Source organism: Struthio camelus, chromosome 18, assembly GCF_040807025.1.
Source record: "Struthio camelus isolate bStrCam1 chromosome 18, bStrCam1.hap1, whole genome shotgun sequence".
In the NCBI taxonomy this organism is placed as follows: domain Eukaryota; kingdom Metazoa; phylum Chordata; class Aves; order Struthioniformes; family Struthionidae; genus Struthio; species Struthio camelus.
The window spans coordinates 8,218,585-8,242,551 of record NC_090959.1 but is presented as its reverse complement, the minus strand read 5'-3'; the positions used below and the strand labels follow the sequence as shown (position 1 = coordinate 8,242,551).

Here is a 23,967-nt window from a genome sequence, read left to right as displayed (position 1 = left end):
TCTGCCCTGAGCCCTCAATCTGCGCCACCTGGTCCCCTACGTGCAGACACAAACCAGCATCGTCTTGGCTCTCCTAGGAGCACGTTCCTGCTTCTGCCATCACTGCCGGAGCTGGCAAGGGGTGCTCTGAGCACAGACCCGCGCACCGGCTGCTCCCTCGCCCGTCCTCGGGGCCCCTTCCCGCAGCGCTTTCGCCGGCCTCGGCCCGCCAGCAGCGCGTCACCTCTCTGCAGAGCTGGGAGCCCGAAGGGTCTGCATGGCTTCGCATCACCTCATGCCGTATCTCCCTTTAAAGCACACTTCCTCATTTCTTTTCCCCTTTCTTGTGGTCTCATGATCTCTCAATGGTCTAACTGTTTCCGCACGCAGTTAATTTACAACACTGGTTCGTAGGGAGCTAAAAGAAACTAAACTGCAGCATCAAAAATAATGAGTTGGTTTTAGGTTGCTTTGATTGAAAGAGAGTTCTCCGGGCCATACATATATGTATATATAAAAGGTTATTTGTATAGCAAAGATAGGTTTGGGCCTGGATCCTTTGTTAGCAGTAAGATTCTGCATTAGCAGTGAGATTTTTTTCTGCAGTAAGATTTGACAGGATCAAGCACTCAGAATCAAAAGACGAAAATGAAGTCTTCCTTCCAGTGGAGATAAAATTTAGAGGTGGAAGTCAAATAATTAGATGTTTACTTCTAACTCATGTTGTAAAATGGTGAGTTCCTTCACGCAGAACCTTCCAAAACCCAAATCACCTTCTTCTTTAGATATCATATCCTGTCCCTATAAGGGCTCCAAGCCCTCTCCTGGTAATAGAAAGAGACACACACGTATATATTTAGCTTGGATACCTAAGGAAATGTATCACAGTGTTACTGTATCTGCCTCTCCATACCTAAGGAACTCTGAAACCCTTCCCATTTCAATCAGCTTCATAGAAGGAGAGTTCCTTAAGATATCAACCTCCCACAGCTTTCACGAAAACAGGCACTTGGTAGAGAGAAAAAGAGAGCAATACTACCAGTGGCTGGGCTAAACTGTAACGTGAATTCACTTCTTACTAAACAGCAAAAATCTACATGGGATTTCACAAGAAAAGCTTCACTCCAGATTTGGGCTTTATTTAGACACCTAATTCGACCAGCCACAAGACACAAATCACAGGCAACCCAGCTTCCTCATACACCAATTTAAGTACATTTTAAAACATTAGAATTAGCTGCATCTCCACTAAATCTGCTTACGACCTAATAGTGACCTAAAGCTTCTAGTGAACTGACAAGAGCCCCTTCTTCCCAAGGACCTCTTTTTTGCATGGCTGGCTTCCAGAGGGCTTGTGAATCACATCCCCTACTAGAGAGATGGCAGATTTCCAAAGGGTTTCCAGATGTTTGTCTTGGCAACCTCCAATTCAAACACTAACAGGTCCAGTTAACAGTCTGGCCACATCTGGATCTTGCAGATGGTTACTATGCACAGGTGAGAAGACAATACAGGAGCAGGTCCTGCAGGTTAATGAGGTAATTCCACCTCTTTCCCTTATACTTGATGTTGGCCAACAATCGTAAACTTGGCTTCAGACGTAGCTTTCTACATGTTCCCTTCGCATCAGAGTTCATGTACTGAATGAATTGTTCAGACACAGACCAGCTGGGACCTGATCACCCAAAGCAATGAGCAGAGGCTTGGCCGCTGGAGCCCTCTCTGTGGTGAACTTCCCAGGCCTCATGAGCTGGGTCTGGTTGGGCACTGGGGTGGCTGAGCTTCACCACTACCCACAGTGGCTTTGGCAGGTCACATCTTTATGGGTCAGGGCTAAACTGCCAGCCTAGGACTGCCTCAAGGATCACGTAGACAGCACATTCCTGAGTATCGGACAACACCCAGGGAGGGCTGGGAAGTGTTATGCTGGCAGAAATGATATCTTATAAAACCATATAGGATAAAATCTTGACTCATGTTTCCCCCCCTTCTGTTCCAAGCGCTCAGTACAAGATCTAATCAAATTCAAACTCTTATGGCAAGTTTTGCCTCTTTGGACTCTCCTGCACTACATTAACCTCAGGTTCTGTAGCACTGTACCCTGAGAGAAAAGATGCATTTTAGTAATCAGTGAGGAAATAGCTGTGAAAATTTGTATGATACTTCGAGATCTTCAGAATTAAAGTTAATTGCATAGAAGATACTTGGCAGGCAACTGTTGCTTACAGTAATCAGATCACTGCGCGCTATCAGTCAGACACAGCTTACATGTAACCTACAGGTCTTAAGTCAACACGTTAAGCTTTTGCAAAGCACAAGCGCATTGCACGTGCATGTATGTTTTAGCCTTAACTTTGGATATCTCTGTGCAACATGCAAAATTTGAGTGTTTAACAAATCCATGGCCACATGGCAGACAAGCTAAAATTTAAGGAGCTAGAGAGATGAATCAGTTCTGGTCCGCATCTACGCTAACCACCTCAAAGGGAACAAACAAAATGAGCCCACCTGAAGACTATGTTCTCAGGCTTAAAGTTAGCCAAGTACCTAGAGAACTTACTATAAAAGCATAACTCTGACAGCCAGTATCTCGAATTAATCCATTTTTCTAATGTCTATAAATCAAATGCTTTTTATTCTGAAGCTACATACCATTACTGTTATTTTTCTTCATAAACAGACTCCATTGCATGTCCTGGATAAATATAGTTGCAATTCTGATACATATTTTGAAGGGTATTTCTTTCAAATCACCCTCTTTATTTAGCTATCCTAAATATGGCAGCCTGGAACATTACAGTATTGAAGAGCTACAGAATTACTTGCGCAGAGATTCTTGTGATGTTCCCAATCCAAAATGTGCCACTATTGCAAAAACGCAATTAGACTAAGCATTTACAGAACGCACAACAAATATCTGACTGCTCAGTGCATTTGCGTACTAGCAGGGGTTGAGTGTTTCAAAGTAATCTAAGGGATTTATTTTAGGGAAAGACGTGTGACTAAGTATCCTAAACAGCTTTGATAAACTCAACCAGAATGTTTCAGCAAAGCAGATGTTCAGGCATCCGCTCAGCGACATGCGAGCAGTATTTAATACACAGACAAAGTGTGCTACGATGCTGTGGGTGGCTTATATCCAATGTGAAAACATTCACAACTCACAGGCCAATGAGAAAGTTAATGGCTTGCTGCAGTCGCTAGCCAGTGAGGAGTTTCTGGCTTAGTTCAGCGATGAACGGGAATAATCAATCACTGGAAGATCAGGAGTCGCGGACTACACGAAACACAGGTTGTTGATATTCACTATTGATACTGACACTTGAGATCAGCTCTCAAAGGAGGGATGGCAGGGGCAACGCTCGCTGCTACTCCCTCGCGTTCGGAGCGGGCAGGCGGCGCACGTGCTGCTTTCCCAGGGGACAGCTAGACGGCAGAAAGCAGGGCACAGACACGCTTTTAAAAGGCAGTTCCACCCCTGTTTCTCCAACTGAAGCACCTGGCACCGCAGTGGCTGGGCGCAGCCCCTCGTGTTGGCAGGGACGAGACCAGGTAACCCCTCTGTGGGGACAGCGCGCAGCCCCTGCCACCGCAGGCCAGGTACTAAGTTGTTGGTCGCCCTCTCGACCCCTCCAGAGTCCCCCTTACCTCCGTCGGCGTACGTCTCGGTGCCGTAACCGTCCTGCAGCCCGTTATTCCAGGTACCTTCATACTTGGCTCCGCTGCTCATGCTCTGCCTCGTGCCGTACCGTCCCTTAAAGCCATGGGTCCACTCGCCTCGGTAAACCCACCGTCCTTTGGTCTCGATTCCTAGGCCGTGCCTCTTGCCTTGCGACCAGTAGCCTTCGTAGGTGTTGCCGCTGGGCCATGTGTATATGCCCACCACTTCGAAGCCGTAGTTCCAGGAGCCCGAGTACTCGCCCTGGCCCTTGGGGCCGGTGCAGATGCCGTGCCCGTGGGCTTTGCCCCCTTCCCAGCCCCCGCAATAGGCACCTCCATCATCAAAATCAAACCTGCCTCCGCTCATGGTACCCTCCAGCCCGGACGCCGCTCGGCTCCTCTCCCTCGGCCCTTCCCTCGCTCGCTCTCTCGCCCCGCTCCCCGCTTAGCTGGGCGGCTCTGCCAGGGGCAAAAATTTGGGGCGAGGGGAAGGCTGCCACATTGCCAAAGGAGCCAAGGAGCAGGCGCCTCCCGCCTCGCCCTGCCCGGCCGCGGGGCCGGGGCAGCGGGAGGAAGGAGGAATTGGAGGGAGGGGAGAGGAGCGCGGAGGAGGGGCGGGCGGGCCGGGCCGGGCCGGGGGCGGTGAGCGCCCCGGGCACCCGGCGGAGGAGCCGCACGGGGGGGGAGCCGCGCAGCGCCGGGCGCCCCGCCGCTACCTGCCCCGGCGCCGCGCCGCGCCGCGCCCCCGCCCCGCCCGCCCGCCGCACGGGGGGGGCCGCGGCGGCACCGGCACCGGCACCGGCGGGGGAGGCGGCCCGCAGCCCAGCCCGGCCCGGCCCGGCCCGGCCGCGATCCGCCGCCGCTGCCCGCCCGGCGCCGCCCGGCTCGCCGCCCCGCTGCTCTCCTCCCCCGCCGGGAGAAAGGTCAGCGCTGCCCTAACAAGGCCATCGGATCCCAGGAGCTGCTCCCAAAAATAACCCCCTGGAGCCCGGCCTCCGCCTCGGGGCCCTTTTATGAAGGAGGAAAGAGACACATCACCCGGCCGCCCCCCCCTCCGGGCAGGCATCCAGGGAGAGAAGAGGCTGGGAAAGTAAATGTCTGCCTAAAATAGACCCTGGGAAGGGGGCGCCGCGCTCGCTCCGCGTTGCGCGGCTCGGGGCCGAGGGAGAGCGGCGGCGGCAGCCGGCGGCCCCGGCGAGGAAAAAGTAGAAGCGGAGCCGGGCTCCCGCCAGTGCCCTGCTCCAGGCCAGGGCAGCAGTGGAGCCATCGAGCTGGAGAAGGGAGAAAACGCTCCTTCAGGTAGAGCTTCTAAGTCCCCTTTGCTTGCCCTAGCTGAGGAAAAAGTACTTAACTCTGCTGATTTAAAGCAAAGGGTAAAAGCACAGAGATCATCCAGATTACAGTGTATATCTTAATTATTTAGCTAGCGTCAGGTGAATTCTCCTTCCCTCTTTGCTGCATGTAAAGTGAATTTCAAGAGCTGCTTTAGGGTAGTTACAAGAAGCCATGAATAGTCACCCTCTCCCCCCCCCCCCCCCCAAACAGATGTCCTGTTTAACAGATGGTAGCATAGTTTAGCATGTTTGGAAAGAGACAGGTAGGACCCTACCCCGAGACTGTTATAAGCACTCCAGAAGTAGCGTCAGTCCATCTCACTTACGACTACAATTCATAACATCAAACATAGAAGGTAGGGAGAGGATAAGGAACGAAATACCAGCCAGCGTTAACAGGCTAATCCAAGCCTTCCCTTCTTTCAGCCACACCTGGCCCAACTCCTACAGGCATCATCACAGCAAGACGACAAGCAGATGACATACTAAGAAACGGCAAGAACTCTGAGGTTAAACTGTGTTATCAACAGGTTGTGCTCTCCAGAGGGATATGGCTTTGAGGTAAGCTCCCACACTCTAGATCTAGCTCTTGTGCAAAGCTGTCACAGACTGCAGCAAATTTCATACTCACATAATACAGTTGCACAACTTGGACAACCTCCCAATGTTTCTAGGAACAAGAGGCATAGGAAAAACACGCTACGTATAACTGCAAGAATAGCTGAGTATGCGTGTACATAGTATATAAACTACAGTAGCTGTATACCCTCCTGGGCAGCCAGGTAAAAAGGGCTAATTTGTTCTTTAAGGGCCTCATGTAAAAGTTAACTGTCCGCTATAAAACTCATGGGAAAAGACCTGACTTTCACCCAGCTACATGAAGGAAGGAATGATCACTTAAGACTCAGAAGTGCCACCTGGCAGGGCTAGCCCTCTAAAGCATTTAAGTGAGTCAGATTTTAAAAGTGGCCAAAGATGGAATCATTTAGAACAACTGAACACTTGTTTCCTCATTTCTAAGCCTGCAGCCTGCTCAAACTTCTGAGGTTCTCTGCATCAGCAAGCAGTAGAAATTCACATTTTCTTAAAGCAAAACTGTAGGATTTTGTTTTGTGGCTTCTAGGCAGAAGAAAGCATATTAAAACTACTTGTAGTAATGGAACTGAAAGCGTTAAGGCAGCAGTTGCTGCTCTCCGGAGACTTCTATTTCACGGTGTTCCAGGATTTACCAGCCCAAATATGTCGTCATCGCCCTAAAAAGACACCAGAATTCAGGATCATTTAATTATTTACTTAGCGGCTCTTCCTAATTACATAGACAATTTGAACCAAGGAAACGCTTTGTTTAAATGCTAGTAAGTTATGCACAGGCTGGCATTTAGAGGCCCATATCCTGAGTTGACAGCTGTCTAGACTAAACAATCAAACTTTAGAGAAAACATTTATTTCGTGCATATTAAGGCACCACTGAGATCTGGTCTTATTTCTTCATTTTGGCAGAGAAATTCACAGGCTACTTCCAGAGCTCAAGAAGCAGGGAGGAGTCGGCCGGCATCTCAGCCCGGCTGGCAGCTGGGCCGGGGCTGACCTCTAGTGGCCCGACAGTGCTTGCTTCCTCTCCGAAGTCCACCCCCGTCCGCGCCTTTCCACTCCGTTCTTTTTAGATTACATCTCCTGGATTTCAATCCACTTTCCAGAATGCAGCATTGAGCACTTCACACGGTCTGTGAAGAGTGATCAAAGAAACGGTAGAAAGCCATGCCAGGCAGACAGGTATTCTCATCTCCATAATGATACCTGCAGCGTTACGTAGAACAGTGCTGTGGCTTCTACTTGCAGATATTTGAGAATAGTAAAGAATATTTCTTTGAGGAGTAAGAACATTCAATGCTTTGGCAGCCCAGTCATATCCAGTCATAAAAATTATCTTGAATTCAAAATACAGGTGACAAAAATACAGCTATTTGAGAGCACGGAAATGGAAGGGAGACATGGGACCCAACCTACAAAAGGCAGATGACACTTTAGGACTTCTGTCAATAACAGCTAAATTAGCAAGGCCACTTCACCCATGTAAATAAACTTCCAGTCAGACAGACATTAGGTACTGCAACAGAGGTGACAAAAAAACAGAGGAACACCAAAGAACTTAGCTGGAAAGCGCCTGCCTCAAATTGTTCTCCAGAGCTTTACAAGGGAGGAAAGTTTGGGGACAACCAACAGTGAAGGCAAAAACACAGTTCATCTCTCCCTGAACAAATCATAGTATTTGAAAGCATGCTCCTTTGCTGTACACATACGGATGTATAAAAGACCTTGTCTTTTATAAGCAAGCTGCAAGAAAACTTCCGAAAGAAGGCAAGGTTCCACCAATATTTTGGACCTGGACAAAGCATCCAAGATGATGGTTTAGAAAAAGGCTGGGGGTGGGCACAATGCCCAGGATTTCCCTACTTTGTAGCTGGCAACTATTCGCTATTAATATTTGAATAGTAATACTTGGTATTTCAGAGCAGGGCGAAAGAACTTGAACAGCTAAGAATGAGATCCACGAAAGCTGGCAAATACTGTCTTTGGCCCTCTTAAAAAAAATACACCAAGCTTCAGAGTCTCTCCATCTCATTCTTCCTTTAGGTAACTCGAGAAGCAATTCCACTGAAGGTATTTCTGCTGCTGCAGATAAGTCTCTAGGGCCTGTTAAACAATAAAAAGTTAGGCTTGTTTTATGTTTTCCAGTTACAGAGGAGAAAAAAAAAACCTCACAAGCCTGCAGAGATCAGGCTAATTTCTTGAAATAATCTTGTTTTAATCATCCAAGTTACTTTCTGATCGGGCAGCCTAGCAGGCAAATATTTCATGTTACCTAATAGCATCTGACTACTTTAACATGGAAGATGGGGGAAGGAAGGTGCCTGTTGAGCCAAATATAATGCCTCTCTTCAGGCACAAAGAAATAATGATGCCTCTTCCCCAGAAAAACAGATTCAGTCCCCTGACTTCGCCTACAGCAGTAATACTAAGGAGTATGGGAAAGGACATGGTCACACTCCTTTAGGAAATAAACTTAGAGGCACAAGCATCCAAAAATGGAAGCATGAGTGTTACAATCTGAGGTCAGGGATTTGAAAGGAGCTGAATTACACTAGCTTCTCACATAAAGAGCTCTAATCACCAAGAGATCTAGATCCTCCCCTCTTTCAACAAACCAAAACAGGACTATTTTGAAAACAGAGTAAAGTTTCTCAGATGTTAGGCCGCTTAAGTATAAAGAAAATACTCTCTACCCAAACTCATGATGTTTACTTCATTATCTCTTCAGAGCTTAAACCATAACGCTTAAGCTAAAGTGTTTGTCCTGCTTACAATAATGAGCATTTGTTAAGATGCAAAGGAAGTGTTTTTATTGCAAGCACAGTGAGCAGAGAGTGGGTTCCATCTCACACAAACGGGACCGAGGGCAGATTTAAATCACACCCCCTTCTGTGTTTTTAGTGCTCATTGTTGTCAGGTGTACATCATTTCTGCCATGTGAGACATTTTCTTTGGAATATACAAGTAATATTCCATGTAGCCCGAAAGATCTTCAATAGTCACATCATCCACAAAGGCCCTGGCTTGCTCAGAGCAAGAGCGTGGAGAACTTGAGGGAGTTCTTGATGGCAAAGGCTGGGAACAGTCCTCAGCAACCGTTCTTCTTTCAGGTGCCAATGGGAGGGTGTTCTGCAAACCAGAGAATTTGTACACTTCCATATCTTGCCATCGTTTACACTCGCAGGCCTTATCTGCACATGCACATGGCTTATTTGTGTTTAGCTTAGACACAGATTCAAAGTCAGAAAGCTCCGTAATCTTTAGACTTGTTTTGGACACCAGAGAAATGGCAGCAGGAGACTCTTCTGATTTGTTCTGTGACACCAACTCTGTAACAGAAGCTCCAAAAGACTCAACATCAGCTCCCTTCCGATTAAGGTCAGGAGCTATGTGGCATTGTTCACGTGCACAAGCTGCCTTTGTGGCTGGCATCCCAAACCCAGTGCTGTCATCTGGGGCGTCGATCTGGCTCTTGCGTACCAGCTGGTTGCACGTAGAATGTGATTTTGTGCTGCAATGGATAAACTTTGGAGGATGAAGAATTGGAGACTTGGAACGCCTGCGACGCTGGGTTCTCACAGCTCCTCTCGTAGGCTTCTTCACAGACCTGCCACGGAGATACACAAAAGTGACTGCAGAGTCAGTAAAGGCCTTATCACCGGGTGTCAAATAACACCAGGCAAAATCTCAGGTGCATTTATATTGCGTGCAGGAGCTTTACGCTCAGGGTATTTGCACAAGACCCATATCTTGGAATTTGACATTGTTCTAGTCAAGCATCTGTATACAATATAAATACATATGTAATAAAATAGATAATAGAAAAGGAACCCCATGAGAAATGAAACCTAAAGCTTGTGCTTTTGAGGATGGAAAAAAAGTAAAGCATGTAGGACAGTATTAACAGACCTTTAAAAGAAGAACAGTATGACACTAGTGAATCAACGCAAAAAGGACAGTTTTGTTTCAATAAGAGATCTGAGCGCAAAGTTCTGTGCGGACCCTCAGGAAATCAGTTCTTGGTTTTAATCTAGTTCCCAAGGCAGCCTCTGCAACGTCAAACAATTATGGAAACAGACACAGTCTTGAGAGTGATCTGCTTTTTTTTTTTTTTTTTTTTTTCTCCAAATCACATCTGTATTACAGAAACACGGATCATGCTTCTATTCATAACACTGGAAAGCACTTAAGCATTTCACTTCACTCCAGAAAACTGTAAATAAGAATAGTTATATGTGAACAGAAAAGGGAGTAGAGCATATTTTAAATATTCTCTTTTAAAAAGAAAACTTGGGTCTCATTTAGGGGCCTAGTCAATAGAATACTTGGCTACTTAAAGCTCAGTTTCAATGCAATCACGTTTGAAGTACTTGGACAATCCCAAGCTTCTCTTACCCATGCCAGGTTTCCTTAGAAGTACACACATTCTTAGGCTTGGTTTCCTCTGCAGCTGTTCTAACTAGTGCTCTTGGGCTTGTCCCTTCACCCACAGAAAGAGAAGCAATAGACCTGTGAAACAGAGAGAAAGGGGAAGGGAAAAAAGGGGGGGGAGGAGGGAGAATGAGAATTTAACAAGAGTCTGGACTGTTTGGGGAAAGAAGACTCAAACTTTTTCATTCTCATAATACTGATCAGATTACGTCAAATAATTTTTAGCGTTATCTTAAGAGACCTGCCCACAAAGATCACCCAAATCAGAACAGCGTTTACATGTTCACACATCAAAAGCTGGCATAACAAACTTTTGCTGAACACAATTCTAATCAGCAATTAGGTTTCAAATCCAAACTTCACACATCAATAATGCAGCACAAGAGCTTAAAAAAAAAAAACCACCACACACACACACAACCAACAACCCACACTGAAGAAACGGGCCTCTTTTTCCAGAGACAAATAAGCCATTCTTTCCTAAAAATAAATGTTCTTTGGTTATAAATAGACTTTGTTTATCTGAAGAACACTTATGCCTCTGTCTAGGGAGAACGTAAGCTAAAACTCTTCAGACTACTGCAAGTTCAACCACTTGAGCGACAGAGTTGCATCACACCGTCTTCTACTTCTATTCAAGTCAGAGATCTTAGATTTACTAATTTCTCTGGGGCTACAAATCCATCCCAAATTCCCATTTTCAATACACTGTGATAACCTCAGGAACACGTCTTCCAAGCTGAGACGTCACACATTAACATAGGTTTTGGAAAATCATTTCTTTGTCAGATCTAGTTCAAATTAGTTTAGAACATGGTGGATTTCCCAAAAAATGAAATTAAGTCTGTGCACGCTGTCCTAGGCCAGGGTCAACTCACATTTAATAGAGGCCAAACTATTACTGAAGGATCTCTCTACTTAAAAATTATGAACACAGAGCAGTAAAACTGAAGGCCTGCAATAAAAACTCTACCATAATTAAAAAAATGTCTGCCTCCCTTTTCCCTTCCCCTCTCCTCTAACATGTCAGACTGGAGACACTGATGAGAAGAGAGGCACCAGGGTGGTGACGGATTGCTAATGAGTCTGACTAGTTAAATGAAGGATAACTTTAGAAGTCCCACTATTTGTCATTTAAGTTCTACAGTAATTCATATTTACGCAGTGCCTTCACCAGCATACCTGCAGCACTGGCAACTGCTTACTGAAACACAGTATTATACATGTAATGCGCAATGATGCCCGTATGCCAGCAGAAAGAGCATGACAGATATGCTAACTTTTTATTTTAGACAAAAAAGATTGTCGCTAACAGAAGACACGTGCTGCTTGCGTTCTATTACCTAGGGCAGCAAGGTTAAGTGGCACATGTGTCACATCTCCTAGGTAATAAGATGACACAACAAGCATTCTTCCCCATTTGGTGTTTTCATTTACGAACAGGAAATATGTTAATGACATCAATGAAAGCAGTTTGCATCATAAACGAGCACTGCATCTAACACCCTTCTTACTAATATGGAAAAAAACATTTCTCTGCAGGGAGAAGAAGGGAATTTATATCCATTAAAGGCCTTTAGAGCCATCCTAATACAGCAGCTACAATAGCAGAATTATAGTGCTACGGACATGTCCTCTGGCAACCAGATTCATGCCAGAACTCATTTCACACTGATAGCCAGTAGTTGGCAGCATACAGATTAGTTTGAAGCCTGCCGGGAGCTAGCAATCAAACAAATTACAGTTCCTTTAGAAATGCAACTTACAATGAGTGAATGTATTTCAATTTGCTTAACTAGAATGAAGCCTTTCAATGCCTAACCTTTTGAAATTATCTCATTCCTTCAGATTTAATGGTGTTTCCTTCCAATCCATTTGCAATATGTTAACACTGTACTTGCCTAGAGTCTTACTTACCCAGCTGTGTCAACTCTTAACTTTTTGAAAGCTGTCTGTAGGCTTTCCTCTTCTCCATCCTTAGCTTCTGTTTTCATTATTGAGATGGTCAAAAGCTGATAGAGTTACCATATACTGCTAAAAGCAGAAAAGAAACATATGAAAATAAGAACGAATGCCTGGTTAAAAACATTAGTTGCCCAGCAGCATCATAATACACTAAAAATAAACTCGAAATAGCACACTGAGCGCATAAAGCTGAGGTCATTGTAGAAGAACTTTTCTGAAAGTTGTTCAGAACAAGCTTTAAGATACCCAAGAATGGCATAAACAGTCTCCTGCATAACTGCATAAATGAATTTGCAATTTACAGTAAAATCTGGTGTCAACGGTGCCTTGCTTATCCAAATAAGTCTAGACAGATTCTCCCATTTCTCTTAAAGCCATTATCAGAATAACTCCAGGAGAAGAGGTGGAAGACAGACATATAGCACCACTAGAAACAGTCAACTTCCTACAGGCCATTACATTACAATTGTCCCACCCACTGTACCACTTCAGTGGGTCACATTAGTTACACAGTTTTTTGATGTGCTCCGTAACCAGCTGCCACCACTGTCAACTTGGCAAGTGGAGAAGGGCAGAAGGATTCTTTTCAGAGTGCGTTCGCTTTTTTCATTAATTTGTTTAAAATGAACGTTATCCAAATTTAATTACATTCAAACTACAGTAAAACAGTGCAAGTGAGTTCAAGCGTAGCTATTCTTGCTTATATAAATTGAACCGTTGGAAGAATAAACTCAAAGCAGGAGTCCGAAGTTGACAAGTCCGCATGTTGCACTTCCTGGCCTTTACAAGCAGAATTTTTAAACGTAAGTAACAACCAAAAGCACTTTTGGTTCTCCTTACTTTTATTTTCAATTTACTTGTAAAACGCAGGTATAAAATTTTGAGTTAAACGATCCAGAAGCAGTAAACTCAGAAAAACAGCTCCCAGTTCTTGGCAGAAGTGGAATCCTGTAGCAGGTAAAGATTGTGAAAGGACCTAAAGAATCACAATCCTCAAAATCACTCGCACCATCCAAAAGAAATTTTCTAACTACGCTGGCAATCCAGGCTGTCCCGACCTGGAACAGTTTACTGCAGTTTGTACTTTCCTTGTCTCATGAACATGTTAGTTATGTCAATAATATTCTGATAGGCTTCCATCATGTGAAAGCCCATCTGAAGTACTTTAATAAAAGCTACTAAAGTTATTTGTATACGTTTCAAGTCTAACCCCTATCCAGTGCAGTTTAGTAAACACCAAGTGAAAAGTTGAGAATAAGCATGTAAATGTATGAATTTCCATCTTTACATAGCTTGTATCAAAGCATATTTTACACTTGTGTAATATTCCCCTGCTTTGCAAAAGTAATGCATTTATATCAGAATATGGTATATTGCCTGCCAAATGGCCATTAAAAACTGAGGTATTACTTTTAAAATCTATCCTGGCCATTATTTAATCTAGTCACAAAGGGAACTTAAGTCTTACTATATTTGTTGCTCCTCAGTACTTTGCAGTTTTGTAACCATTTGCAAATGTTAAATCAGCCATTCCACCACTGTAAAATATTTCAAAAGGCTTGCTTCATTAACACAAGGTTTGCTTTTACTGAGCAGTACCACCGGCAGTGGCAAATCTCACTTCTACGTGAGAGTACCCTCTAGATCATCATTCGATTAAGTTTACCTGGCTGATCAGTCAGATTTATTTACTATTTATTGAAAAGAACATACTTCTCACCTATGAAGTCTCCATTAACGCACATGAGAAAGTCTGTACACAGAGGTATGTTGTCATTCAGGTCTCCACAAAACTGCTCTATAACAGGATACAAATCAAATACATCTTCCCAAAGGTTTAAAATCTCAAGTCATTATGAAGATAACAACCTAAGTCAGCAAACTGCTAACAGCTGCTCTAATGAAAATACATTCATACAGAGCACTGACTACCTAATTATGCAGCAGTAATGCTTATATTAATTTTACTTTTACCAACTAAGTTCTAGCTCTTTTGTAATCTGGAAAAGAAGAAAGTCTAGGTGAAAAGGGAGGAGCGATCAGAACATCAACAGATCAGTTATTTATGTGGATAAAGAATGGTAACTTCTGTCACCTCATAATCTCCTTCAAGCAAAAGGTGGTAGCTCCCCAAGCTGTTCTTTCAGCTGCTTGCTCTACCATGATTCCAAACAGACATTCTTCTTTATTGCGGGCAGCCATTATGACACACAGGATGATGCATCATAACTTTAAAGGCACACACTGTCCAGTGAGTCATACAGCAAGTACACATGAGATGAGGAGACTAATATAGAGACTGACAACATGACACTCATCTGAGCAGGTTATTTTAAATACTCTTGGTTAAATACTATTACTTTGATGAAACATAGAGTCTCTACTTCAGTAGAGTTTTTCCTTGACTCAAAATGAAAGCTCTTTGGAATTACAAACTCAGTCTAAAACTATTTTTAAAATAGTAAAACCCTGTATTACACAGACTTAAGACAGGAATACGAATATTTAACAAGAAAAGGGCACTAGAAAGTTTTAATCACTGTGCATCACTCAAAATGGACTATCAGTCTTAGACAAACCATTTTATTGTGCTACCCTTCATCACTGAAGCAGCAAACCCTCAAAAGAATACCAAATTTACTCAGACAAAGATCCATTCATTTTGAAAATTAAATATAAGCATACGCATTTCAGATACATCAACCAACTAGTACTGATTTCTGAGAAAACCCAATTACTGTGCAAAACAACTAAAGTCTAATGCTGCTTTGGAAAGTTCATACAAAACTACTTGCTGTTTTTCTGTTTTCTAGCGAGGTATACATCTACCCTTTCCTATTTTATCTTCAAGGAATGCCCAGCAACGTTGGGCTACAAACCCACCTTGCATTGCAAGACACCCACACTGCTCATAAAACGATGATGATATAAAGCATAAACACACGTGCTTCATTTTGAAAACAGACACGCAAAAAGATTATAAAGCTCGAAGAATCTCACGGCCAAGGATTTTATAAGCGAGCAAGGTTAAGTACCCTGCACGGGAATACAACTTGCTGCGCTTCAGTGGGGCCTAACGGGGGTAAAGAGACCGAAAAGCTAGGAGTTGCTACGAGGAACCAAGCAGTAGCATTTTTCCCTTATAGGGGCCCCCTGTTCCCCTGCTAACCCCGGCGCGGGCCGCAGCGGACACCCCGGGCCGCAGCCCCCGGCGAGCCCCGGCACCGGCGCTCACCTCGGCACCTCTCCCCGGCAGGGGGGGCGGGCCGCGCGGACCCGACCCCGCCGGCGGCAGAGGGTGACTCAGCACAGCCTCCCGCCCCACCGGGGGGCCCACGAGGGTCCCCCCCGACTCCATTCCGCGGGGGCCGCGCCGCCCGGGCACTCGCGGCCTTGCGGCGGCTCCGCAGCCTGCGGGAGCCTCGGGAGGGCGGCGGACGGGCCTGTAGCAGCCCCGCCACAAGGGCGCAGCGACTCCGGCACCGGCGCGACCGGCGCCGGCGGGCGGGAGAGGGCGGAGTCCGGCGCAAGTGGAGGCGGGCAGCTAGGGAGAAGGCGCCCCGCCGCCCGCGCACTTACCGCGCTCGGTCCGGTCGGCACGGCCTGGCCCGGCACGGCCCCACCGCACCGCGCTCCGCCGCCGCCGCCTCTCGGGGGGGGGGCGAATAACCCGGATGAGAAACACCCGCCCAGGCGGAAGCGACGGTAGCCGGGCGGGGACAGACCCGCTCACGCATGCGCCCTCCAGCGGGGAGGGCACCGCCTCGCTCACCCCCGTCGGGAGAACGGCGCCGAGACGGGCAGGGTGTGCGCATGCGCCGTCGAGCGCGGCGCCTCCGGCGGTGAGCTCACTTCCTGTTGTTCCACTGGCTCTCCTCGCCCGCCCAGAGCGAGGCTGGACGCGGCGGTGAGTGACGCGCGCGGGGAGGGTCGGGCTCGGGCTCGGGCTCCCCCCGCCACGGGCAGGCGGGCGACGGGGAGGCCGCGGAGGGAAGAAGCCGTTAAACGTTCGCTGGCGGCGCGCGGCGCGGGGGGTGGGGGGGCTGCCCGCTGATTGGCTGCGCGCGGCGCCGCGCGGGACCGCCCGGCGGCGGCGGGTAGGGGGGGAGGGTGCTGCCGCCCCCGCCCTGGGGACGGCGGCGACGGCGGCGGCGCGACGCTGCTCCCGGAGAAGGAAAACAGGCAGACAGCCCGCGAGGGGCAGCCCTGCCTGGCGGGGTCCTGCCGCCGGCGGCGCCGGGAGCGGCCTCCTGCCCGGGCAGGGAGGGCTATCCGCGCTGGCGGTGGCCCTGGAAGCAGGCGGAGAGAGGAGAACGGTGAAATCGCTAAGAAACGCCGTCTTCGGGGAAGGAGTGGTGTGTAGAGGGAGAGGGAAGAGAACGTATGCCTCCTAAACTGTATGGGTAGTCTGTACATGTGTATATATATGCGTAGGTAAAGCTTCCAGTTATATATATGACAAGCAAGACCTGGTTTCATTAACACAAAGATGATAGGGCTTAAATGCGAGAAAAACATCGTAACTAAAGTTATTTAAGCGTTGGACTTGTGGAGGTTTCAAACCCTGTTGGTGAGACAGCGGTCTGCCACGGGTGACTTGGCTGTGCTTCTGGCTCTCGAGCCTTGGCGTTAGTTTCTTTGTACCTCATTGATAACGCTTTTCAGTCATCACTATGTGAGGTTAAGAAGAGCGGAGTTAGAAGCTATTCAGCACTGTTTATCTCTGGTGGCATCTCTTCCTATTATGTCTACAGGTGAAATTGAAACATATGCATCTTTTTTCCCTGGGCTAACAGAAGATATATCAATATTTTTGGCAAAGCCCTTGCCTGTTCTGGGAAATGTAGGGCTTTTAGTGCATGGTAAAAAGTAGTGGAATGGTTCTAATCTGAAGGCAGTGAGATTGACGCTAGAAGAATGGGCAACCGCAACACGTTTCAGAGCCCAGTGCGTATTCAGATCTCAGCATCAAATCATAATTCCTGTATTTCAGCTTATTCTGTATGGCACAGCTGGTGATACACTGATAGCCCATCAATGGACTTAGGAGCTAAAGATGAAGAGGAAGAGAGTCTGCAGACAGCTTTCAAAAAGCTGAGAGTGGATGCAGCAGGGTAAGTGAGCAAGAAAAGTACCATGTAATTTTTTGGTTTTTATTAAATACTTATATTTGTTTTCCGTTATTTTGAATCTCACAACAAATGTCATTTGGTCAAAGGTCTAATTCTCCTAGAGAGAATAAGCAGATCGTTATAGAAACACAGAAATGCAGTCGTTATAGCCATCTAATAGGCAATACAGTACTTTTTAATTGACTAATTTAGACACAATATCCAACAGAAATTACACAGGGGCTGTAGGAAAACATGAAACGACTTACCCAAAACAGCGTACCTCTTAAGAGCACTGTTGTGATAACGTTAGTCACCTTGTGCGATACAGAACTTGTTTGTCCGTTTCAAGCACATGCTGGTGTCTTCAGCCACGTTATTCCGCCTTTACTGTAGTGCAGGAACGCTTGCTCTGAAAGCACCCGAAGCGCAGTACCAACCATCTACTCCTTCATGGTATTCTAGATGGTCCAGTCTGGTTGGACGTTGTCAAGCTAAATATGACCGCTGATAATTTTTTATTTCAGAGGATATCATGGAGTAAAATATTTGCAGACATTATTCTAAAAAGTTATTCTGTAGCACACTGGTATATACATAGCATATATTATGAGCCTATTCCTTTAAAGTATGAGTTAATAAAATAATGCAGTGTAACAGCTCTGGGATAGTCCTAGAAGTCCTGAAATAAATTGCTTTTCCTTCCTGTTCATCTGGGAAATTTAGTAAGAAGTAAAGTAATAATCTTTCCTCTTCTGTTATTGTACCTCACCCACTTCTCTACTGACTCCTCAGCCTGATGCTGCGTGTTCCTGAGTTTGCATTTGAAATGCAGCAGGAGTCTAAGTTTTAACAATTACTGTCTGACGAGAACAATTGGAACATGAGTTTACATTCCTTTAATGTGTTCTCTTGGTACAAATAGAGCATGACATCAGCCACTGGACATTTTGGCTTTGTTTCATCCCACCTATCTTTAGACCCTTAACTGAGGTCAATAAAAAAGAGAGGTTAGATAAATCTCTGTAAGATCCTATTTCTAACCACTAGCTGTAGAGCAAGTCAAGGCTGAAAACTTAAGTGTCTTAGATAAGCATCTAAAGCTCTGAGGCTCAGTCTTTGAAACTTTGAAACCATATATTGAGGCAGTATCGTAATGTAGCATTTTCCTTTCTGCTCAGGTCCGTTGCAGCTCTCTCTGCAGGCGACGGGACAGTTCTGCGAACACCGATAAGAGCGGCTATGGATGGAGCTAAACAGCAGTCTACTTGCTCTAAAGAAACTTGGCATGGGTAAAACGCGTCATTAACTATGCTATGCTTGTGTTCCTGTTTTGTTTGAGACATTTAAAACTTCCTAATGACAAGTATCGTTAGTTAAGTGGTTCCCTCCTTTCTATCACAAAGCTTTACTATAGCCATTTGACACAATGTTTTTTAAGAGGCTTTCAACAAAGATTTTGACAAATTTGATATTGCTTCTTCCCTTAGAGAGAGTACCTAAAACTTTCTTTTCCACTGATTTCCTCAGAAGTCCTTCTCCAAGTTTTGTATCTTTGCATCCCCTTTTAACTTCCTTCATGGGGTGTTTTATTTCTGTATTGAAGTACCTGGATGTTCAGTGCAGTTCTGCCAGCAGCTCTTAATTTATGTCCAGGTTTTGCACTACAGTTCAATCTGGGATGACGGTGGCAGAGACCAGAGCGCCTTCAACAAAGTATCATTTCCTTAACGCAAAAGGCTTTGGGGAAAATATCTTTAAAATGGGGGTGTTGGTATGTATCTTCGCTTTGGGGGAAACCCACGTTTCTTCTGACTCCTCCACTGTTCCCATTAGGGATTTTAAGTGACCCATCATCTCTGATTTTTGTAAGGAGCAAAAAAATGTTTTGAAACATTTTTTAGCCTTATTTCAGAAGCTGTTGAGCTGTGGTGCAGATTTTGGAGTTACCTACTTGTTGACCTGTTATAACCCAACAGGTGCGTGAGAAAGCCTGCAAGAGGATCAGCAAGAATCCCACGTCGCAGACGTTCCAAATCTCCTGTCTTGCATCCACCCAAGTTCACGTATTGCGGTATGAAAGCCAACAACCAGCTGAAACACAAAACCCAGTCAGACACATCAAAGAGTAATGTCAGTTCAGACGTTTTTGTTACAGCAGAACACGGTACAAAGGACAGGCATGATTCTCAGTTTGAGGCCAGTGATGACAGAAGAGCCAGAACTGAATCTCTGGAAGCGTCCACAGCTGAAGAGCCATTGGAGAATTCAAGGGAGAGTTGCCCTGCTCTCTCTTCATCCTTTGAAACTAGCCTGGATTCTAGCCACACTTCAGATTTCCAGTCCTTATCCATGCTTAGCAATGGCAAGCAGTGCCCTTGTACGGACAAGAAATGCCAGTGCAAACAATGGCGAACCATGGAAGTGTACTCTTTCTCTGGCTTACGGAGTGTCCTGTCAGAATGCGAAAAGGCAGTCCTGGGAGTCCACTCTCAGTCTCTTCAAAGCAGAGCCCCTTGTGGAACGGCCTCTTCAGGTTCTCCTAGATCTTGTTCTGAGCAAGCTCGAGCCTTTGTGGATGATGTGACTATTGAAGATCTTTCAGGATACATGGAATACTACTTATATATTCCCAAGAAAATGTCTCATATGGCAGAAATGATGTATACTTGACTGAAAGCAATAGAGAATCATGAATCAGAGTTTGTGATAATGGTTGGGTTAAATGCCTTGTCAGTGCCATGGCTATTTTCACTGCTGTGTGTTTGATCAAATGTTTCTTTGCATCATACAGTTTAGTTTTCTAATAAAATGAAAAATGGAATATAGTTTCTGAGCTTAGTTCTAAAAAGAGTGCACTAAAGTCTCTGAATACCTTAACAAAAGCACTATAGATCAAATAAACTCCCTTTGTTTTTTGGTTTGTGCTGTGGATATTCAAGCTCTGTACGCTGTTTTCACTATATCTGGGAAGAAGAGCCTTTTAAGCTTTGTTCTGAGATTTTTCAGTGTGTGGAAGATTCATTCTTGAAGCATCCCAGTACTTAGAAATGTTTTATAGCTCCAGCTCTGTCTTATTCATCCTGCTCTAGGGAGAAAAATGAGAAGGCATTCAGTATTTTGGATAGGATGCATATCCTTTCCTTGAACACTGCCTGGCTTTTTCTTAGTTGGATCAAACTGTGAAAACTTCTTCCTCAGAAGTTTGCTAGGAGGTCGGTCAAGAGTGTGCTGGAGTGTGCTTGAACCCTTTCATACTCTAATTAACTCACTCTTGCACAGTTATATTTATCTACAGATAGTGAAGCTCATAGAAGCAAAAATATATGTTGTTATGCATGCTTTACAGATGGAGTAATTTAAGGGAGAGTGAAGCAGGCTAAGAGAGTTAAGAATAACAGTTCCTTTGGGCCGTGCAATCTCTCCAAAACCTGAGATTGTGAAGCCGTCTATACTGATTATTTGCGGGTATGTTTGCTGCACAGAGTAGGTTGGAAATGGGGTAAACGAGAAGTGTCTATCATACTGCCTGTGTGGTGTGGAAGTATAACGTTCCATCTGGTTGAAAATATTCAAATAAAACACTTTGTTGCTGAGACTTGCATTAATAAATGTTTGTCTAAACCTAGCATATGTAAAGTAAAGCCTCAATAATTTGACTTGCACTGATTTTTACCCAAGTTTTTTTTTTTTTTTAAAACTAAAATGTGCATTCAGTATCAGCTATAAATGCATACTAATCATCAACTGTGTTTGAGTAGAATAGTGCAGTTTTTAACATTTCAACATCAGTGGTCAGCAAGCCAAGGAGTCACAAGCAGTTCTACCAAAATAGATAGTAGCAGGTGTAGACAGTTGACCTTCCTTTCTGTGCTGGGGAAGTCTCAGATATTCTAGATGATCCTCACTTAATCCTCACTCACTTTCTGTAGATTTTATTCTAATCATCCCTAAAATCTAGACTACAAATCCAGGAAGTACAGATTTAAAGATCAAAAAAAGTCCAGAATAATTAGCATGGGAATACAACTAAAACTGTTACTTTGCTCTTAAGTGTTGCCACTTTGTACACTTAGCATGCAGTATGGCTTATCGCTGATTGCATTTAACTGATTACTAAATTTTATCTCACTTTACACATTTTCCCCCTACCTACCTTTATATTACAAAATAGGAAGAGTGATGTTGTTTAGATATTTCAATTACATGTTTAGAAAAGGAAAGCTGTTTAACGTTAATCATTACTCTTGAGCTTTGAGGGTCTTTTTTGGTCTTGTGATCTTGATTTTGGATAATGACAACAGCTATGTCATTATTTTACCTGTAATTTATTGATTACATTTTCCTTTTTACCTGTGAATTACCTTGTTCAAATATTCAGAATTTTGTATGTGAACTTATTTTTCCCTGTTTGGTTAGTGTTTTACTGTCCCATTCCCTTCTCCTTGCTCTTCTAGTGCTGTCCTGCATGTTCACACACAGACAGACAAGAGTTTTCCTCTCACTTGGTTGTGCTTTCCTCATTTTGTCCCCTCTTTCTCCCTTCAGCAAATGTGGTATAATGCGTACTTTGCTCTTAATCCTAAATATTCAGTACTAGTTATCTTTACTGCTGCTGTTTTTTCAAAGGATGTTTCTGCTTCAACAGAGAGTGTCTGCTTATGTTCCTGTTCACGTTTTATTTCTGTGCCCTCTTTCAAAATGCTTTAAGATGTTGTTGCTAAATGCTGTATTTCTCCCTTTTAAACTCTTTGAAATTACCTCTGCATCTCAGTGAATGTTAACCTAGAACGGGCACTTTTGAAGGTGAGGCATATTTCTTTAGAGTGCACAAATACAGTTCTTTAAAACTAGTATTGGTTGTCTGTGGGGGGGGAACCGAAAAAATGCTCCCCTTTGCAGCAGGAGCACTAGCAAGTGGCACAGCTAGGCTCTTCCCTGGAAGTGTGGGATGTCTGACTGACTCGAGGTCACCTTGATGCAGTTGTTTCTGCTGTGGAATACAGTGCTGCTTCTATTTAATAAAGCATGTACAAAAACCCAGAAGTGTCTAGACCTCAAGCTGGTGTTACATAAAACTAGTAGTGAACTCAGACATTGCAAGTGCCTGAGACAGTTTTCAGCTCTGGAGCAGGTATCACACTACAACATACTTCAGGCCTGATGTCTCTGGTGAAAACAGGGGAATTTAGCAGATAATGGAAGTTAAACTAGTCCAAGATATATCCCAGAGTTGAGGGCTGAGAACTGAACTCAATTAAATTGCCACGTGGCCAAGAGGGGAGGAAATAGTACGAGAAAAGGTTCTCCTGCGACATTTTTCAGTGTCCTGTGCGAGAGACAGGTAAGGGGAAGGGTGGGGGAGGGAGACGGAAGAGACCAAAACTCAGTAGTTTCCTGTTCTGTTAGGATTGCCTTGTCTGCTGGTGATTAAGCATGTCCAGTGCTGTGCTGAATAGAGGAAGGGCAGGTGTCTGGGGTTCTGGATTACTACAGTCGTACCAAATTTATTGAAATACTGCTGCTAGCACTTTCATTGCTCAAACCACCTCCTCTTGGGGAAAAGCCAAGTTCTACGTGAGAGGACCCAATCTCAAACTTCGTTTCCTTTAACGCCTTCCTAACGTAGCTCCTATACTCGGCTTCTTTAATAACTCAGTAGCTCCTGCTTTCTGCCTGACTGATGCCTCAAGCCTCAAGCTTCGTTAGCAAACAGCATCTTCTCTGGGAATGCCTGCATAACACAATCAGCCTGGGCAATTAGCACCAGCTCTCAGCCTCAGGCTTGGCTCCGTATAAGCACCGCTGGGCAAAGCCCTGCCAGCGTTACTGATCCCATGCCCTTTCTGCATGCACAAGCCAAGGGATTTTTTTCTGGGCAGAGATGCTCTAGAACTTGCTCCCAGTCAATCTACAAAAGAATATGTCTAAAATTTGAGAGGAAATTTTTCTAAGAAAGCATTGGCAGGTTAACAGTAAGTACCCCCACGACTGTCCTCGGTGCAGATTCCACCGAGAGCTGGTTGGTCCCGGGGAACCAGCCTACGTCTCTAGCCACGACGTGGCTAGGCTGGCTGAGCTCCTCCCAGCTCAGAAGATTTCTGTGCCAGGAGGTAGGACTGAGCTGACAGTGGAGTAATAACTTCAGGGAGTAAAACACATGCATAACTGTACTTCCCACTGCACCACAAGGGAAAGGCTCCCCTGGTAAAACCTGAGATGTCTACCCCGAGAGCGATAGCACCCCACTGGCTGGTGGTGACTAGGCAAGTGATAAGCTCTGGGTTCTTGCTTCCCCTTCTTTTTTTTGTTTTGCTCCAGTTTTTAAATCCCTCATGACAGCTCTGTTCTTTGCCATTCCACTACATACAGTTGAAAATAATGACTGTATAACGTAGATAAAACCAGCAGCTATTCTTTGCCATGCCTGCGGCTTCCATACCGCAGGCCAAGAGAGACCTGGGAACATTTTGTACAGGAGAGACCTGATGCCAACTGAAGCCTGCAAGTATTTTCCATCTCACGGTACCTCCGTACTTCCTACGTCAGCAGAACCAGGATGTTCTTTTTTTAGTATGAAACCTGCCCCTCACCCCCAACATTTTACAACATTTTACTTGATCAGTAGTTTCAGGAATAGTCCAATAGGCCAAGTGAAGCGTGATGCAGAAGAGCACCCTGGATCAGTGAATTTATTTCGCTCCTTACAGAAGCTGAACGGAGTCCTTACCTAAGCATTACATTGGCAGACACTGACTCAGGCCACCTGGGAAAAACAATGCAGCTGAACTCACAACCTAAACCCTCCCTGCTCCCTGCTGTGCTAAATATAGGACATGTTTCTGCGCCTGGGAAGTCCTAGAATCGACTCTTTTCCTCTTCTTTCCTCCCCTCCT

General features: G+C 45.1%; 3 protein-coding genes across 8 annotated transcripts in view; 1 reads left to right on the top strand and 2 right to left on the bottom strand.

Moving 5' to 3' along the window:
- JPH2 (junctophilin 2) overlaps positions 1 to 4,278 on the bottom strand; it is a 38,617-nt gene extending 34,339 nt beyond the window's left edge. Inside the window, exon 1 of the mRNA XM_068912674.1 lies at positions 3,628 to 4,278. Coding sequence (XP_068768775.1) covers positions 3,628 to 4,006 — 379 coding nt within the window. The 5' untranslated portion in view covers positions 4,007 to 4,278. The remainder of the gene's footprint in view (positions 1 to 3,627) is intronic.
- A 1,965-nt stretch (positions 4,279 to 6,243) lies between these two features.
- On the bottom strand, positions 6,244 to 15,660 carry LOC104141685 (oxidative stress-responsive serine-rich protein 1). Of its 5 annotated transcripts, none has more exons than XM_068912220.1 (5): positions 15,540 to 15,618; positions 13,681 to 13,758; positions 11,913 to 12,029; positions 9,960 to 10,073; positions 6,244 to 9,171 (listed from the first exon to the last, which is right to left on the bottom strand). In XM_068912220.1, exons 3-5 carry the CDS (start codon positions 11,987 to 11,989, stop codon positions 8,478 to 8,480), a joined length of 885 nt encoding a protein of 294 aa, XP_068768321.1. In that variant the 5' UTR covers positions 11,990 to 12,029; positions 13,681 to 13,758; positions 15,540 to 15,618; the 3' UTR covers positions 6,244 to 8,477. The 5 variants fall into 5 exon arrangements, with proteins under 5 accessions (XP_068768321.1, XP_068768322.1, XP_068768323.1 ...); XM_068912221.1 differs by having other exon boundaries at positions 11,913 to 12,026; XM_068912222.1 differs by lacking the exon at positions 13,681 to 13,758 and having other exon boundaries at positions 11,913 to 12,026; positions 15,540 to 15,660.
- A 79-nt stretch (positions 15,661 to 15,739) lies between these two features.
- On the top strand, positions 15,740 to 20,699 carry LOC104141686 (oxidative stress-responsive serine-rich protein 1). 2 transcript variants are annotated; one of them, XM_068912224.1, is made up of 4 exons: positions 15,740 to 15,867; positions 16,954 to 17,074; positions 18,253 to 18,363; positions 19,051 to 20,699. In XM_068912224.1, the coding sequence occupies exons 2-4, from the start codon at positions 16,998 to 17,000 to the stop codon at positions 19,742 to 19,744; spliced, it is 882 nt and encodes a 293-aa protein (XP_068768325.1). In that variant the 5' UTR covers positions 15,740 to 15,867; positions 16,954 to 16,997; the 3' UTR covers positions 19,745 to 20,699. The 2 variants fall into 2 exon arrangements, with proteins under 2 accessions (XP_068768325.1, XP_009669393.1); XM_009671098.2 differs by lacking the exon at positions 15,740 to 15,867 and adding an exon at positions 16,069 to 16,315.
- Positions 20,700 to 23,967: the final 3,268 nt, after the last annotated feature.

What these genes read in the sequence shown, in the direction of transcription:
- LOC104141686 (XM_068912224.1), top strand. Translation starts at nt 16,998, where the DNA reads ATGGACTTAGGAGCTAAAGATGAAGAGGAAGAGAGTCTGCAGACAGCT. An exon ending in CTGAGAGTGGATGCAGCAGG is followed by an intron (nt 17,075 to 18,252) that starts GTAAGTGAGCAA and finishes CTTTCTGCTCAG; the next exon opens with GTCCGTTGCAGCTCTCTCTG. An exon ending in TCTAAAGAAACTTGGCATGG is followed by an intron (nt 18,364 to 19,050) that starts GTAAAACGCGTC and finishes ATAACCCAACAG; the next exon opens with GTGCGTGAGAAAGCCTGCAA.
- LOC104141685 (XM_068912222.1), bottom strand. Translation starts at nt 11,989, where the DNA reads ATGAAAACAGAAGCTAAGGATGGAGAAGAGGAAAGCCTACAGACAGCT. An exon ending in TTAAGAGTTGACACAGCTGG is followed by an intron (nt 10,074 to 11,912) that starts GTAAGTAAGACT and finishes TCTGTTTCACAG; the next exon opens with GTCTATTGCTTCTCTTTCTG. An exon ending in TCTAAGGAAACCTGGCATGG is followed by an intron (nt 9,172 to 9,959) that starts GTAAGAGAAGCT and finishes TCTCCGTGGCAG; the next exon opens with GTCTGTGAAGAAGCCTACGA.